General features: G+C 44.1%; 1 protein-coding gene across 3 annotated transcripts in view; it reads right to left on the reverse strand.

Moving 5' to 3' along the window:
- Positions 1 to 513: 513 nt before the first annotated feature.
- RAB27B (RAB27B, member RAS oncogene family) overlaps positions 514 to 15,273 on the reverse strand; it is a 114,524-nt gene continuing 99,764 nt past the window's right edge. For all 3 annotated transcript variants that reach the window (XM_035100576.2, XM_035100575.2, XM_060280353.1), the window contains 4 exons: positions 10,814 to 10,899; positions 7,328 to 7,431; positions 5,943 to 6,066; positions 514 to 5,333 (listed from right to left, as the gene is read on the reverse strand). In XM_035100576.2, the coding sequence (XP_034956467.1) occupies positions 5,144 to 5,333; positions 5,943 to 6,066; positions 7,328 to 7,431; positions 10,814 to 10,899 (504 nt within the window). In that variant the 3' untranslated portion in view covers positions 514 to 5,143. The remainder of the gene's footprint in view (positions 5,334 to 5,942; positions 6,067 to 7,327; positions 7,432 to 10,813; positions 10,900 to 15,273) is intronic.

A 15,273-nucleotide genomic window follows, 5' to 3' on the forward strand; every position in this document is an offset into this window, starting at 1 on the left:
GGGGCAAAAGCCACCTTCCAGACCTCTCTATCTGGCTCTTCTTTGCAGACCACGCTCTCTCCCCAGCCACGCACTTGCTGGACTGGAATGCATCCCTGAAGTCTTAACCTTTTTCAGTCTGACAGTTGCAGTGCCTTCTGCCCAGCCTTCCAGGCGTCAAATGCTGGTGGATCAAATGCATTTTTTACCTTTGGACATACAGTAGGCTAGTTTCTGAACACTCTCAGACATCTCTCTCTGTTCATCCAGCCATGCAAGAGGCATATTAGATTTCAGTGGCACAGTCCAGTCATGAAAAGAATAATTTGAGGTGTAAGGCAGGGATAGTGAGAGGTGTGGCCTAGGGAGGAGGGGTGTGGCCTTAAGAGGGTTCTGAGGGCCAGGTACAAAGGCCTGCTGGGCCACACTGGGCGCTAGGCCTGAGGTTCCCCAACACTGTTGTAAAACATAGTGATCTTTCTCTCTCTCACACACACACTTTCCTGATTTTGCGCTTCAACAGCCCAACACTGATTAAAAACATATTATTTTAATTTTCAAAAGGACAGTGCAGATATGAAACCACAAGATTACATTCCTTGACCATATTGTACAAACCCAGACACTAGTTAATAAAAGTTGACAATGTGTATGTATATAATATATAGATATTTAGTTTTAAAGCCACAGGTACTTTGGTACAACAAAGTAATGACTGACATTGTTATGCTGGCATCGCAGTCTATCGAGAGACGTACAATACAAAATGTCCACGTTCAAGAATGTAAATCTTTTAACATGTACAGATCTGCCGCATAGACCAACGTAAAACATGCTCAGAATAATCTAACAGAGAAAACTTTTTTTATTTTATTTTAAAAAGCAATTGATCAATTAGAAGGTTGCTAGTGTTAAGTCAGGAAGGCAAAGGATACAAAATCTGAAAAGGATCATTTCAATAAATATGCTTAGGCAAAGTACCTCGGATTATTTACACTGAAAGCCCTATTGTGCAGGGAGGACAGGCAGTTATAGGAGATGCTTCATAAAGAATCTATGTAAATTGGTGTTCCGAAAATAAGGGTAGAACATAAGTGATGCAACTTGCCTTTCTCTGAACGAGTGGAGAGAGGAATGCTTCGGTTTTATTTTGTTTTTAAATTTAAAGTGCAAGAATGTCTGTACAACTTGGGACGACCTAATCTCCCCACCCAAGTACAGGCCTTGTCTTATATAGATGATATGAAATGGGAAGGCAGGTCATAGTACAGCAGAGTCAAAATTAAAATGTGTTTCTTGCAGAGCACACACACACACACGCTTGCCACATGATAGCAGGGCCCTACCCACCTCCCACCCATTTTTGTCCCTTCCTGTGAAAGCTTGGCTTTTCTTGCTTCGCTTCTATAACTGTTGTACACACAGCTTGACTCAATATTATGTTTTACCTGGCTTGACATTTCCCAACGTAAGTGCTGGAATGAGATAAAGAAAAAAAATAAATGTCTAAGGGGAGGCAGACAGAACCATGCAAGACTCATGCTCCTGAAAAAAAGCTGCAGAAGGTTCCACATCTGGCCCACAAAAGTACTGATCCTAATGTGGAGTTGCGAGGAGGTTACCAAGAAAAAAATTGGGGTGTCCTTTTCATTCAGTTTCACAGTAGACTACCATTTGCTTTCTAGGAAAAGGAGACTTCAGATTGCAGCTCTGGCACAGATGCAGGAAACCTGCCCCCTTCCAGATGTTGTTGAGAGTCCAACTCCCATTATCCCAGACTAATGTTCATGCTGGTGCCAGTGAGGGAGAGGTGTATACCTACAACATCCAGAGGGCCAGAGGTCCCTTATCCCTGCTTTAGCAATACCACACCAGCTTTAAGTGTTGGTGTGAACTTAGCAGTCAGTGCGTTGGTAGATCTAAGACAAGGGTCTTAAGACAAATTTACAAACACACATTTGGAGAGAATGGGCTTCCCTTATAAAGTATTGATCGAATACCCTTTTTAAGGTGCACCACATATCTGTTACCACTCAGTAACACTCAATTTTCTCACGTGAATCCAATTGGATACACTTTCCCTCCTCCAAGGACTTATCCTAAAAGGACCGTCACGCAGAACCACATTGATAAACTCCTCCATGCTGTTGCAATAGGCAAATGGATATTCCCGGGACACCAGGGCAGAGTTAATTCTCTCCTCATCTATTAAGTATGAACAACTCATCAAGCTTGTGGTGCCATATTGCAGAGGTGACTGGGGAATGCTTTGGCCGATTATTTGAAAGCACTCAAAAGAAAGCACTGCAAAAGCGCCTGAGGAGTTGTAGCGTTCCTGTTGGACCCTACGGGGGACATTGAAAAGTGATGTATCCCATGCCAGGACACACAAAATGAAGCTACATTTCACTGCACACATTCCAAGAGACTCCGTCGTTTTAATCAACATTTTTTTAAAAAGGGAGAAGGAAGCCTGGAATTACCTCTTTATTTTCATACCAACTTTTCTGTGCCCCCTGGCAATTGTTGATCAATGAACCACAGATGGCCTGTTTTAAGTACTCTGTTGTACGTAGGCTCATTTTGTCAAGCAGCCAATGTAAGAACTGCGAGGGCAAGATAAGTTTCCTACATAAAGGTGCCTGGTGTCATTCTGACCCTTCCTGCTCCTTCTCATTTCCAGCTCTGATGAGATGGGGAGGGGGGATCACCGGGAAGGTGCCGCAAAAGATGAGTGATGTGCTGTGGAATGAAATCGGCACAGGCACTGCTGAAAACCTCATATAGATTCTTACTATGCCAAACACAACAGACCACTTGGGATTCAGCAGTTTTTAGTACCCTGATGTCCAGAAATGGGGAACCCATGGATCTCCAGCTATCATATGTGGAGGTCTACAGATTCTCCACCCCATTGTAAGAGGAAAAATAGTAATCCTGGACTCTAGTCCTTAACAGGAAACCACGCTTGCCAAAATCCCCCCAACATGCAGCTATTAAAAGTACAGAGGGATTCCTCTCAAATAAGACATCTCCAAATTTTACAGGGAGTTTACAGTAAATGCAGCATGGGGGAAAAAGAAGGAAAGCTGGGCTTCCTAAAATAGGGTGCTTGAGAAGTCTCACTAATGGTCCTCAGAATTAAAAAAAAGCAGTCAGTTATGAGATGGAAAGGGAGGAAAAGCTGCTCTTGTGCTGAACCGTTAACAGCCCATGCGGTATGTTGTTTCACCTTTGTTTCACCAAAAAAAATAGCATGCAAAAATATAAAATTCCAAAAGCATAGCTACCAAGGTTTTATGAACGGTTCTACCAGTTAAAAATACCACTGGGGTTTTTCTTTCTTTCTGAAAGATGCCCTGTCAATTGCTTGCTGCAGGTCAGGCAGAATCTCCGTGTGCAGCATTCTAGCAGCTGCAGTTTTCCATGCACCCCCCCCTGCTCCTTCCTTGAGGAACTTGTTAGTGCAACAGTTCTTTCCCACAGACTACCATATGCTCATATTGGCTTCAGGATTTGGAGGCTCTGCAGCAAGAGTCCATCAACTGAGCCATCTTAATAAGCAAGGGATGAAGGGGGCAGATCTCAGAGCGGGCACCTCAGAATTCTCCACCTATGAAGTATGATTTTTGGCAAGCAAGCCTAACTCCTCCGTATCATTTCTTCTTAATGTCATCTTCCAACTCTCCATGTTGTTACAGTTTCAGCTTTATACATTAACTGGGCTGCCCAGATACCCTCTTGCCCTTGTACTGCACAAGATCACCTCTGCAGGAATCCTGAATAAAACTATGGACCAATAGTTTGGCCCATAAAGCAAAGACCACATGGTGCTTAAAGTCTCTTCTCCAGTTTTCCCCAGTGGGATCTTGCTGGCTTCAGGGCCAAAGCTGGAACAGCCATATAGCTCTAGGACTTTACCAATATATACTTTGTTTTAACGTGGCACCATGTAAGAATGGTACACACCTGATTTTTTATTTCAAATGATACGTTTTAATACATCACAGCCCTATGACAACATTTGGCTTTAAAGAACAATTTGGCACCACTCAACAGCTGGCAGCGTAGCTACAGTAACAGAATCACCCTTTGATGCTCTGTTCCTAAGCCTACCTTGCGAATTGTAAATGCTCCCAAGTGCCAGCCATATATTATATATTTAATAAAGGTTTTGCTTTGGTGACACTCCATTCTCCGAAGCAGCATTCAACTGTTTTACGTTTATTAGGTGGCCCACTTGTAAAACAAAGATAAAAAAAATTTAATGCATTGAGGGAAGAAGATTAATTAGAAAAGCTAACTGCATTCATATGGACTGGTCTTCTCTTTACCTGAGGAAAGAGACTCCTTTAAAGCAATTACAGTGTCACCAGAGAAAGCGTTCGTCATTCTGTTGCCCACGTTCTTGGGAGACAATGCTGGCCTTGGTGTCTGAAGCATGGACAATACCTTTTGGTTTAGAGGGGAAAAAAGCTTCATTGCAGTATGCACCTGCCCCTTCCTACCACTGTGCTAGAATTCCTGGACATCCCCTTCCTCTTTTAGCCCACACCCCTCCAATTCCACTTGGCAATCAGTTCCAATGTTACACAGGTCCTCAGTTTTATCCTGGAAGAGGATGCAATATTCTGAGATCATCAGGGACATCAGTCAGCTGAATGCAACAGCAATGACTGCTTGGTATTAACAAAAAATAAAAATAAAATAAAATACAAAGACATTTATGATAAGCTACTGTACATTAATATCCATTTGCTTTTTATAAACCATCTGTAGCAAATGCATAATGTATATTGTAATAGAAGGCAACAGGACTAGAAGTGATTGAGTGGGCCTACAAGTGTGATTCATTGATCATTTAACATTTCAACAACCCTCTCCCCAATATAAGCAAGGCTTTCCTCTATTTACTGGCCTGGTTGTATTGAGAAGATGAAGGCCTTTGGGTTTTCTATGAAGATGACATTGTACAGATAACATCTGTGGTAAGCATGGAAGCATGACTCTCTCAGCATCGGACATAATCGGCCTTGCTTAAGACAACAACAGCTGCCCCATATGGACCACAAGAGCTTCCAGGGTTGAATTTGGTGGTTGGTTGGGTCTGCTATTTTCGGATAGGACAATTCCTTGTTCATTCCCCTCTGTCTGAGGAGCTAAATCAACAAGCACATTTCTTCTCTTCTGATTTTGCTGCTGCCAGCTTCCCTGAATTTCCTCCGTTGGCTGTGTCTGAGACTTGACTCTTGTCAACACACTGTTCCATTCGTTTCATTATCAAGTCCAAGAGCGTTTCCACAGCTTTTTCCACATTCTGGCCGGTAGCTGCACTCGTTTCAAAGTACGGGATGCTAGCAGAGGAAAACACCAAAAATCTTTGTCAGGTGGGACATTTTAAAAATGGGGTCATTAACGAAAATGTCTACCCAGCTCTTCCTTTGAGGGACAACTTATCCGCAGATCCCAGGAGGCCTTCCCTCAATACAAAATTGCTTTTACATCAACAGAGCCACATCACAGACCTTCAGATCATTCCCTAGGCATGCCTAAAAAGGCTTGCTTTGACTTTGCCCTGCTCTTCCCCCTACATAATAGGAGTGGAAATCAAATCTTTTTTAAAAAAACTATCATTGGAGACTCTTGGTCTAGGAGTACCAGATAAAACAAAGACTCAGTCCCACCAGATTATGCAGGAAAGCAAGGTATAAGAGAGATAACATGTTGCACCTTCATTAAAATTCCAAATACTAACCAATTTAACATTTTTTAAAATAAAAATAAATACAGATTAGCAGTACTGTGCACCCCAGGAGAGAAAAATGTATGTGAAGCCTTAGGGCATGACCATGGATGTTAGTTAGAAAGTTGAAGTATACACTTAATTACCTTCCATAGGGGAGCTTTAAGGAGGCTTGAAGCCTTTCATTCATGTTAAGATTCCTGTAACTGACTGGGCTTACCCGTATTTGTCTGCTAGATCCTTCGCTTGTCTCTCATTGACCTCTCTCTGATCTGACAGGTCAGCTTTATTTCCAATTAATACAATGTCCGGGTTCTCACAATACGCGTTTGCTTGCAGTTGGCCTAAACAAAACAAAAGAAGCCCGGGTAAGGGATGTTGAAAAAGCTATTTGGGAAAAAAACATAAACGTAAAAACAACTGTTTCAATATGAGTACCAAGAGGACTTGTTTTCGTGTCAAGGTAAGAAGTATGCACAACAGAAATTGGAGGCTTAGGAATTTTTTGTTGCCCTAGGGCACAACGGCCCTTCCAATAAATAAATAATAAAACTGGAACAACAAAAACTTGTCTAGTAAGGCCAAGTAGCAGATAATTCATTTCCTTCACTACAATGGCAACAGAATATTAATAACCTGCATGTATGTAGTGCATTTGAAGTGTTTAAAGCACTTCCCACTATCTCAGTAATCCCTCTAAGAGTCCCGTAAGGTAGGCAAATGTTATTATCCTATTACGGCAGATACTGTACAGACATGGTGATTGGTGAGGCTTAGAGAATAGGGGTTCATAATAACATAGCAAACCTGCTGGACCAGACCGAAGGCTGCCTATCTAATTGGCATGCTGTTTCCCATAATGGCCAACCAGATGTCTACAGAAAACCAACAGGCTAGGCATGAAGGTGAATGAGGTTGCAGTGACAAAGGGTAAGTCAACTTTGCATTAGTCCTATCTCATGGAAGATCTCAGCCAACCTTTATCCAGAGATAGTATATTGCAGCGTTACCTTGTGAGTCTGCAGCTAAGGCAAGATTTGAACTGGCTCAGATCTCCTGGTTTCAATGCGGGCCCAACATTGCTTTCAAGGGGCCTGGGGGGTCCAATACATGCAACTCACAATATGCCAACCTTCCTCAACATGTTGCCATTCAGGTGTTGCTGGACTATAATTCCCATCAACCGTAAGCATTGGTGCTGATGGGAGTTGTAGTCCTAATACCTATGGGCCTGCAGACTGGAGAAGGCTGCTCCATGCTCTCTTGCTCACCTCACTTTTTAAAGGATAGGGTAGAGCAGTGTTTCCCAACCTTGGGTCTCCTCCTGCTTTTGGACTACAACTCCCATCTTCCCTAGCTGGAAAGACCAGTGGTCAGGGATGATGGGAATTGTAGTCTGAAACCAGCTGGAGACCAAAGGTTGGGAAACATTGGGGTAGAGTATGGGTTTTCCGAGTGCACTTTAAAAAAATATTTTAAAATCCCAAGCATGGACAGAGATTCTGTCTTAAACAGCAGTAGTCCCTGTATGGAGAATGACAGATGCAATATAGCCTAATCCCAAAGCACTTGAGGCCACGTAAGGCAGCTGCTCCCGCCACTTACTCATCCAGTTTCTGACATTTAAGAAGCTCTGTTGACTGGTGAGATCAAACATTAACAAGAAGCCCATGGCATCTCTGAAAAATGCTGTCGTGAGACTTCTGAATCTGCCAAAAGAAAGAAAGAAAGAAAGAAAGAAAGCGAAAGGATCAACATGCAGACTTAGCTCAGGAAGGGGGGAGGGGAAACCCACAGTAGGTAAACATTTTTCTGCTGCATGGTTTAATGATGTTGAAACCAAAGATTAACCACAGTGGAAAGCTTTTAACATTCTCCTTTTTACAGGAAATATATGCACCAATTCACTGTTATTCCAATGGTACTGTAAAAGCCGAGAAGCCCTCTTGTGGTTTACAATTTGCTCGGTTACGGACGTGAGTGTAAAAATGTCAAAAACTCTGCAATGAGCCTGTATAGCTCATGCAAAATAACAACACTTTTTGCACACCTGCTTGTTTTGTACAATTGAGTCACATTTTGCTATCAAGGGGATGGGCAAATGAGCCCACCCTGGCTTCTGAGATTTCAGACGGTATTACTCACACATCCTTCAAGCACAACTCTAGCCATAACGATTAGCTAACCAGGATGTTAGTTCCTTTAAGCGATAGCTGAGAAGGATGCAACATTCCAGAGCACAACAGAATTCCCATAGCCCTGGTAATACAGTCGTACCTTGGTTCTTGAATGGTTTCAGGAGTCAAACGGACTCCTGGAACGGATTAAGTTCGAGAATCAAGGGACCACTGTATCCAGTTGCCCACATTTATTGTAAATGGGACTGTCACCCAGTTAAATATATAATAACATATGAGAAATGCCCTGCTAGATCCTGATCCAAAGGCTCATCTGGTCCAGCATCCTCTTCTCATATTGACCAACCAGGTGCCTATGGGAAGCCTGAAAACAGGACCTGAGTGCAACAGCCCTCTCCCCACTTGCAATTCCCAGCAACCGGAATTGTAAACATGCCACCTCCAGCTCCTATCTATTGCTATTCCCACCTGCCATGGGTTTGTCTAATCCCCTTTTTAAGCAATCCAAGTTGAGCCATCTTGTGGGACTAAGGCAGCGGTCAGCAAACTTTTTCAGCAGGGGGTCGGTCCACTGTCCCTCAGACCTTGTGGGGGGGGCGGACTATATTTTTTGCAGGGAAATGAATGAATTCCTATGCTCCAGAAATAACCCAGAGATGCATTTTAAATAAAAGGACACATACACATTCTACTCATGTAAAAACACGCTGGTTTTTACACTGTCCACGGGGCGGATTTAGAAGGCGATTGGGCCGGATCCGGGCCTTAGTTTGCCTACACGGACTATGGCATTGGCTATATGATATCTTAAGTAATTTAGTCAGTTAATTGGAATAAACTAAGCATAGGAATAAAATAATAGGCTCTGAAGGAAAACATTACTGTTGCTTGCAAAATGATGCAAATGGCACCATCTTAAAGGGTCCCTTCCAACTCTTGTCATTCTATGTGCATTTTATCGGTTGCCAGTTACATGCATGTAACGTGGAAGGGTAGCTTCAGTTGCATGACAGCATCAGCTGCACAGACTCTGACAGAGAGCAGACGAATCTTGGACTTGGGCTCGAGGAGATTTACATACCGCTGGATTGCTAATAAAATTTCAGTGCGGTTTACAAAAGAGGGGCAATGATCCAGCCCCAAGGTAGTGCTGAAGCTGGAACTAACCACAGGGTAGGATACCACATTGTATAAATAATGGATCTGTTAAGGATTTGGCCTTTAACAGTTGCAATTTCCTGGCATTTTGGAGCTTGGGTGAACATGGAAAGCCCTTATCACAACATGTTAAGCTGAGAGTTGTTTTTTTTTTAAAAAAAAAATCTATACATAAACATGCATAGCTATTCTTATAAACTCACACATTGCATCCCTCTTTCCTCCCACCTCTTTAACGGTTACTATTGCCTCCAGGGGGCAGGGACATAGCTGCCAAGTTATCCCTTTTTTAAAGGGATTTTCCCTTATGCTGAATAGGCTTCCTCGCGAGAAAAGGGAAAACTTGGCAGCTATGGGCAGGGACTGTTGCTTACACTCCTCTGCAAGAGGCTACACAAAACAGTGACAGTCGCATATAATTTACATTTTGATTTGCGACTGCTAACCTATTGGGCACATCCATGAAGATGCTTCCCAGATAACAAAGGGCACAGCAGCTCTCAGCCCATGTAACCATGGCAAAAATGCCTCCATGTTGCAATTTCTCCTTGATAGAGGCTATCTCAGATGTAAAGCAGCCCTTGCCCTTTAGATGTTGCACACGCTAGGACAACTTGCCAGATCACTGCTGACTGAGGTGTGCTAGAAAAGCAACAAACCATGATGCAAAAGTGGCTACAGCAAAACCCTTGCTGGAGTCACATGTGCCACAACCTCAAGCACATTTACTGGGCAAAGTTCTGACTGGAATCAACAGCACAATGTGCCTAACCAAGGGCGTACCCACCACGGGGCAAGTTAGGGCAGCTGCCCTACTCTAGAAGCAGGGCTGGTGGGCAGAGGCAGAGCACAGCCCGGCGGAGTGCGAGTTCGCCATTCCCGCCGCACCGCGCCGCACCCTCCCTCCAGCTCCCCGGCGCGCCCTCAGGCAAGGCCAAGCGCGGCGGGGAACCAGGGAGCGCGGCGCGGTGGGCGGGAACGCCGAACTCGCGCTCCGCTGGGCTGGGCTCTGTCTCCGCCCACCAGCCCTGCTTCTAGGGAGGGGCACAGCCCGGCGGAGCGCGAGTTCGCCATTCCCGCCTGCCGCGCTGCGCCCTCCCTCCAGCTCCCCGTCGCGCCCTCTGGCAAGGCCAAGCGCGGCGGGGAACCAGAGAGCGCGGCGCGGCGGGCGGGAACGCTGAACTCGCGCTCTGGGCTCCGCCTCCGCCCACCAGCCCTGCTTCTAGGGAGGGGCACAGCCCGGCGGAGCGCGAGTTCGCCGTTCCCGCCCACTTTGTGGCCCCTCCCCTTCCGTGCCTTGGCCCCTCCCCTTGCCCCCCCCTAGTTTTGATCCTGGGTACGCCCATGTGCCTAACTGTTAATATAGGAACAAGGCAGCGGCAGCTTAAAAAAGGAGGGGAAACTTGTAAGCGTGTGTGTAATTAAATATCGAGAAAGGACCACATAAGTCTGTCAGGGAGTGAGGATTCTGTGCCTGGAAAAGCTCAATGTATCTCCTTATCGCAATTCAATTTCCTAAGCAAAAAGAAATGGAGTAGGGGCTGCCGTGCGCAGAGTTGCGCTTCATGATATGGTCAGGAGGGGGAAATGTGCCATGCTGGCGCCAGTCCTCTTGGTGAAAGTAACACACCCACGCCCACATGTGCTCAATCGGATGAACAATTTGCTCTTTCTCCACTCTCTCTAATAATACCTAACCTGCCTAATCTGAAATGGCCTAGCAGGATCTAGTGGAGAGCCTTTCATTTGCTCTTCCAATGAACTCTGCTTCAGAGATGATGTTCTTATGCGTTACCTTTCTTGCCCGGCTGTGTCCCAGAGTTGAAGATGGACCTTAAAGGCTTTCCCAGGTGAGCCATTTGACCCCCGGCTGTTGTATACCTGAAACACACCAAACAAATCTTAGCTGTTTATTGAGGCAGGGTGGTGACTTGATACGCCTTCCATGAAGACCGAGACCAACATGGCTGACTGGCAGGGTGAAGAATACAGATGGAGAAGGGGAGAAGTCACCAAACACTGGAATGGTCATGTAGTGGGTGTTCTTGTTACCAAGAGCTGCCTTGATCATGCCCACAGAATGGAAAATGACAAGATCCCTAAGGATGTGCTCCATAGGGAGCTGGCTTCAGGCATCAGGTCATTACAAAGATGTCTGCAAATGCCTTATGAGGAACGGCTTGGGGAGCTGGGTATGTTTAGCCTGGAGAAGAGAAGGTTAAGGGGTGATATGATAGCCATGTTCAAATATATAAAAGGATGTCATATAGAGGAGGGAGAAAGGTTGTTATCCGCTGCTCCAGAGAAGCGGACACGGAGCAATGGATTCAAACTTCAAGAAAGAAGATTCCACCTAAACATTAGGAAGAACTTCCTGACAGTAAGAGCTGTTTGGCAATGGAATTTGCTACCAAGGAGTGTGGTGGAGTCTCCTTCTTTGGAGGTCTTTAAGCAGAGGCTTGACAGCCATCTGTCAGGAATGCTTTGATGGTGTTTCCTGCTTGGCAGGGGGTTGGACTGGATGGCCCTTATGGTCTCTTCCAACTCTATGATTCTATGACTCTATGTGACATGAAGGCTAGCAATATCAACCTTGCAGATACAGTCGGGTTGTGTATCCCTTGCAGTGACCAGAAGAGGAATGACCACTGGGAGGAGTGCAGAGAAGAAACGCCATGGTGCATCTGCAGCAGCACAACCGGACACCTTCATCTGCCCCAGCTGCAGCAAAACATGTTTCTTCTGCATCAGTCTCTATAGCCATAGCAGGCACTATAACCTTCGAGTTTGACTTGTCTCCCAGAGGTGCACTCTTCCATTGTCTCTTGAGACAGATGGATGCAAACAAGAACAAGAGCATCCTGGATGTTACCAATGCCATGCATGTATGATGGCAGAGGGGGGGCTGGTGTAGGATACTGTAAAGGATGGATACAGTATTAGACCTGGGCTGGAGAAACTAATAATAATAATAATAATAATAATAATAATAATAATAATAATAATTTATTATTTATACCCCGCCCATCTGGCCAGGTTCCCCCAGCCACTCTGGGCGGCTTCCAACAAAATATTAAAATACAGAAATCCATCAAACATTAAAAGCTTCCCTAAACAGAGCTGCCTTAAGATGCCTTCTAAAGGTCTGGTAATTGTTGTTCTCTTTGACCTCTGGTGGGAGGGTATTCCACAGGGTGGGTGCCACTATAATCAACCCCAACTTGGGCACAAAGCTTACTTGGTAGCCTTGGACCAATTACTCTTTCTCTGCTTATTTCAGAGTTGAGGTGATGGGTGGCGCACAACAGTCTGTGTCTACTGAACGAACTAAAATAGTAGTCTGACCAGGGGATCTGAGGATGGATGACGATTTTGTCCATAACAACTCCAGCAAAGGCTGCACTATCAAAGTAAAAGTGTGAATGAACTGCTCAGGGACTGACTGGTGCCTAATTGCTAGGAATGGACACACGATTAATGAGGGGCATTGAACTTCCTTTCTCTTTTGCCTTCCATGAAGATCTGAATACCAATTTCATTCCTCCTGGAGCACAGAGATGGAGGTAGAATGGCATACTGCCCCATATCCTTCCAAAAATATCTACCAACCCCCAGGCCCCAAACAGTTGTGTTCTGAGCTCCATATCTGTAGCAGGGCTGCCTTCTCAGAGTAAATCCATCACATGCTGAACAAGCTGCTCCTGAAACCTGTGATAAATTCGGGAGCATCTTCTGGCACAGGATAGGGACTAGCAGTTGAGGGACATGAAGTTGGAACCCCCAACACAGATGTGGAAGTGTAGCTGAACAGCTGTTTGGATACCAGAGAACATGAAGTGGTTGTTTGGAAAAAGGAATGTTATGTGCCACAGTATCTAGAAGTTATAAATGAGGCTGTGCAAACATTACCAGGTTAAAATGCAGCAAGGTCATTCTTTTTCACAATTCAGATGAAAGCTGCTTTGGGGGCAAATGTATCAAAACGCAGTATTTCATAAGAAACGATGGATAGATGCAGGCTACATATGGATTGCATCCAGTGCTCCTTAAGCCACAGAGTAAATAAGAGTGTGTACACAGCCTCAACTTTCCACAAAACTAACAGGATATAATGACAGGTAGGTAGCTGTGTTGGTCTGACGTAGTCGAAACAAAATTTAAAAAATCCTTCCAGTAGCACCTTAGAGACCAACTAAGTTTGTCATTGGTATGAGCTTTCGTGTGCAAGCAAACTTCTTCAGATACTTCTTCAGATAATGAGACGACAAAAAACTTAATATATTGCCATGACCTAGAAAATGGTTGTGCTGCTATATTACAAAAAATGGTATGTATCTGTGCAAAATTGCACATATAAAAGAAAATGTTCACAAAAATGCCTCTATTTTGTTGACAACAACAAAAAACAAATCCTGTGGCAAAAGCTTTTTTCTTATTGCAGCTTATAAGCAAGATGCTGGCTTTTGTTGATTAAACCAGCCTTTATCAACCATGGGCCCTACAGACAAGCTGGCAAGTTGTGTTCTGAAACATCTGGAGGGCACCAGGTTGGGAAAGGCAGGATTAGATATTTAGGCTGCAGTCCTATAACCAGTTACCTGTAAGGAGGGATAGACGATCTTTTAATTTTGGTCCTCTTGGTGTCTTAATTTGCCAATGCTAAATTCAGTTCTCCACATTGCTGCAGCAATTTGCAAACTTTTAAAAAACTAAACCTCATCAAAATTCTTCAGCATTTTACTGTAAGTTTATTACACATTAATGTATGCATTTTTGACTAATGTACACACTAATACAGTGTACTTCTGGATCTTATTCTTCACCAGTAAATTCATTTTTATGCATATTTTTACCTAATAAATAATTTTTTGTAAGCATTGTTTGAATGGAGAACTGGATCACAAAACTGAGTAAGTATAAAATTTGAACGACAGTTGTTTCAGTTCTCGTAATGTTTTGGAAAATGCAAATTTGATATGTGCATTGCACTGAATTCTGCCCCCATCCCTACCTGTGAGTATGTTGCATTGAAGCTAATGGGCCTTACTTCTGAGTTGAATTGCACTGTTCATACACTGTGAAAATCTGTTTGGATAAGACAGTGGAATGGTGGCAAGCACACGGACGCTTCCTAGAATAGCAATCTCATGTGTGGTTTGTACTTTGAAATCCCACACTGTCAAAAGAAGTTTCTCTCTATTCTGACCCCAAAGTACCACCTCTGACAGCTCAACAAGCCAGCAGAAGAATGGCAGAAGGATTTCTGGAGCTGCGTAGGGTTTCCATATGCCAACCAAAGTTCCTATACCATTAAAAAGTTTTGTTACGCGGACTTCCAGTCTACCGCCATTGCTGAGCGGCGAGGAATCCTCGAGCTCCGAGGATCCTGGCACTGTGGAGGGGGGGGGAGCCATGAGAGCGATGTGGCCTCCCAGAAGAACCCCAGATTGAGCTTTCTGGGGTTGTGGAGACTCAGCTGAGCCCCAAAATGTCTCTTCCGCTCCCTGGTAAGCTCTTTTAAGAGCCCCGAGAGTGAGCGGAGTTGAGACGTGGGTGCCTTGAGTGGACTCACTACCTCAGCAACACAAAGCTCCAAGCTGACAGCACTTTGAGCGGTGGATTCTTCTTCCAACTTTGAAAGAATTGAGAACTTGGTCACAGTGAGTAAAAGAAAAAGGATTTTTAATTTGAAAAAAAATGGCCATGAGAGAGATTTAAAAAGGAAGTCGATCTCCCCCATTGAGAGAATGGTGACGCAGTTAATTTGCCCGAAGCCGGAAAAATTGACAGGAAGCTTTCAAGTTCCAAAAATTAGAAGCTGGAGTTGGGTCCCTGGAGGGAACAGTGAGCTGCCATTATGACATCAAAATAGGAAGGAATTTGTTTACCTCTTTAAGGTATTGAACTGTCAGCATTGAAGAGAGCATAAAATATTTGGCTGTGAAAAACAAGTTTGATAATGCCCTTTTCATAAATGGACATAAGAGTTTCAAGGTATGAAGAAGAATTTAAAATGTGAGTTTGCAATCAGTTTGGACATAATTTCTGTTGTTGAAGTTTGGAAATATGAACTGCGCCATTTCCTGCCTCGCAATCTGTGCTGTTCCCATGAAACCTGAGACGAGCAAGATGTCAGTAGACATAATATCATCTGACTTCGCAGACTTTCAAGAGGAACTCCTGAGATTGCTTTTGGAATTAAAAAGTGATGTGCACCAGAACACTATACAGATTGGAAAAATAAACCAGAACTGT

This window comes from Zootoca vivipara, chromosome 11, assembly GCF_963506605.1.
Source record: "Zootoca vivipara chromosome 11, rZooViv1.1, whole genome shotgun sequence".
Taxonomy (NCBI): Eukaryota; Metazoa; Chordata; class Lepidosauria; order Squamata; family Lacertidae; genus Zootoca; species Zootoca vivipara.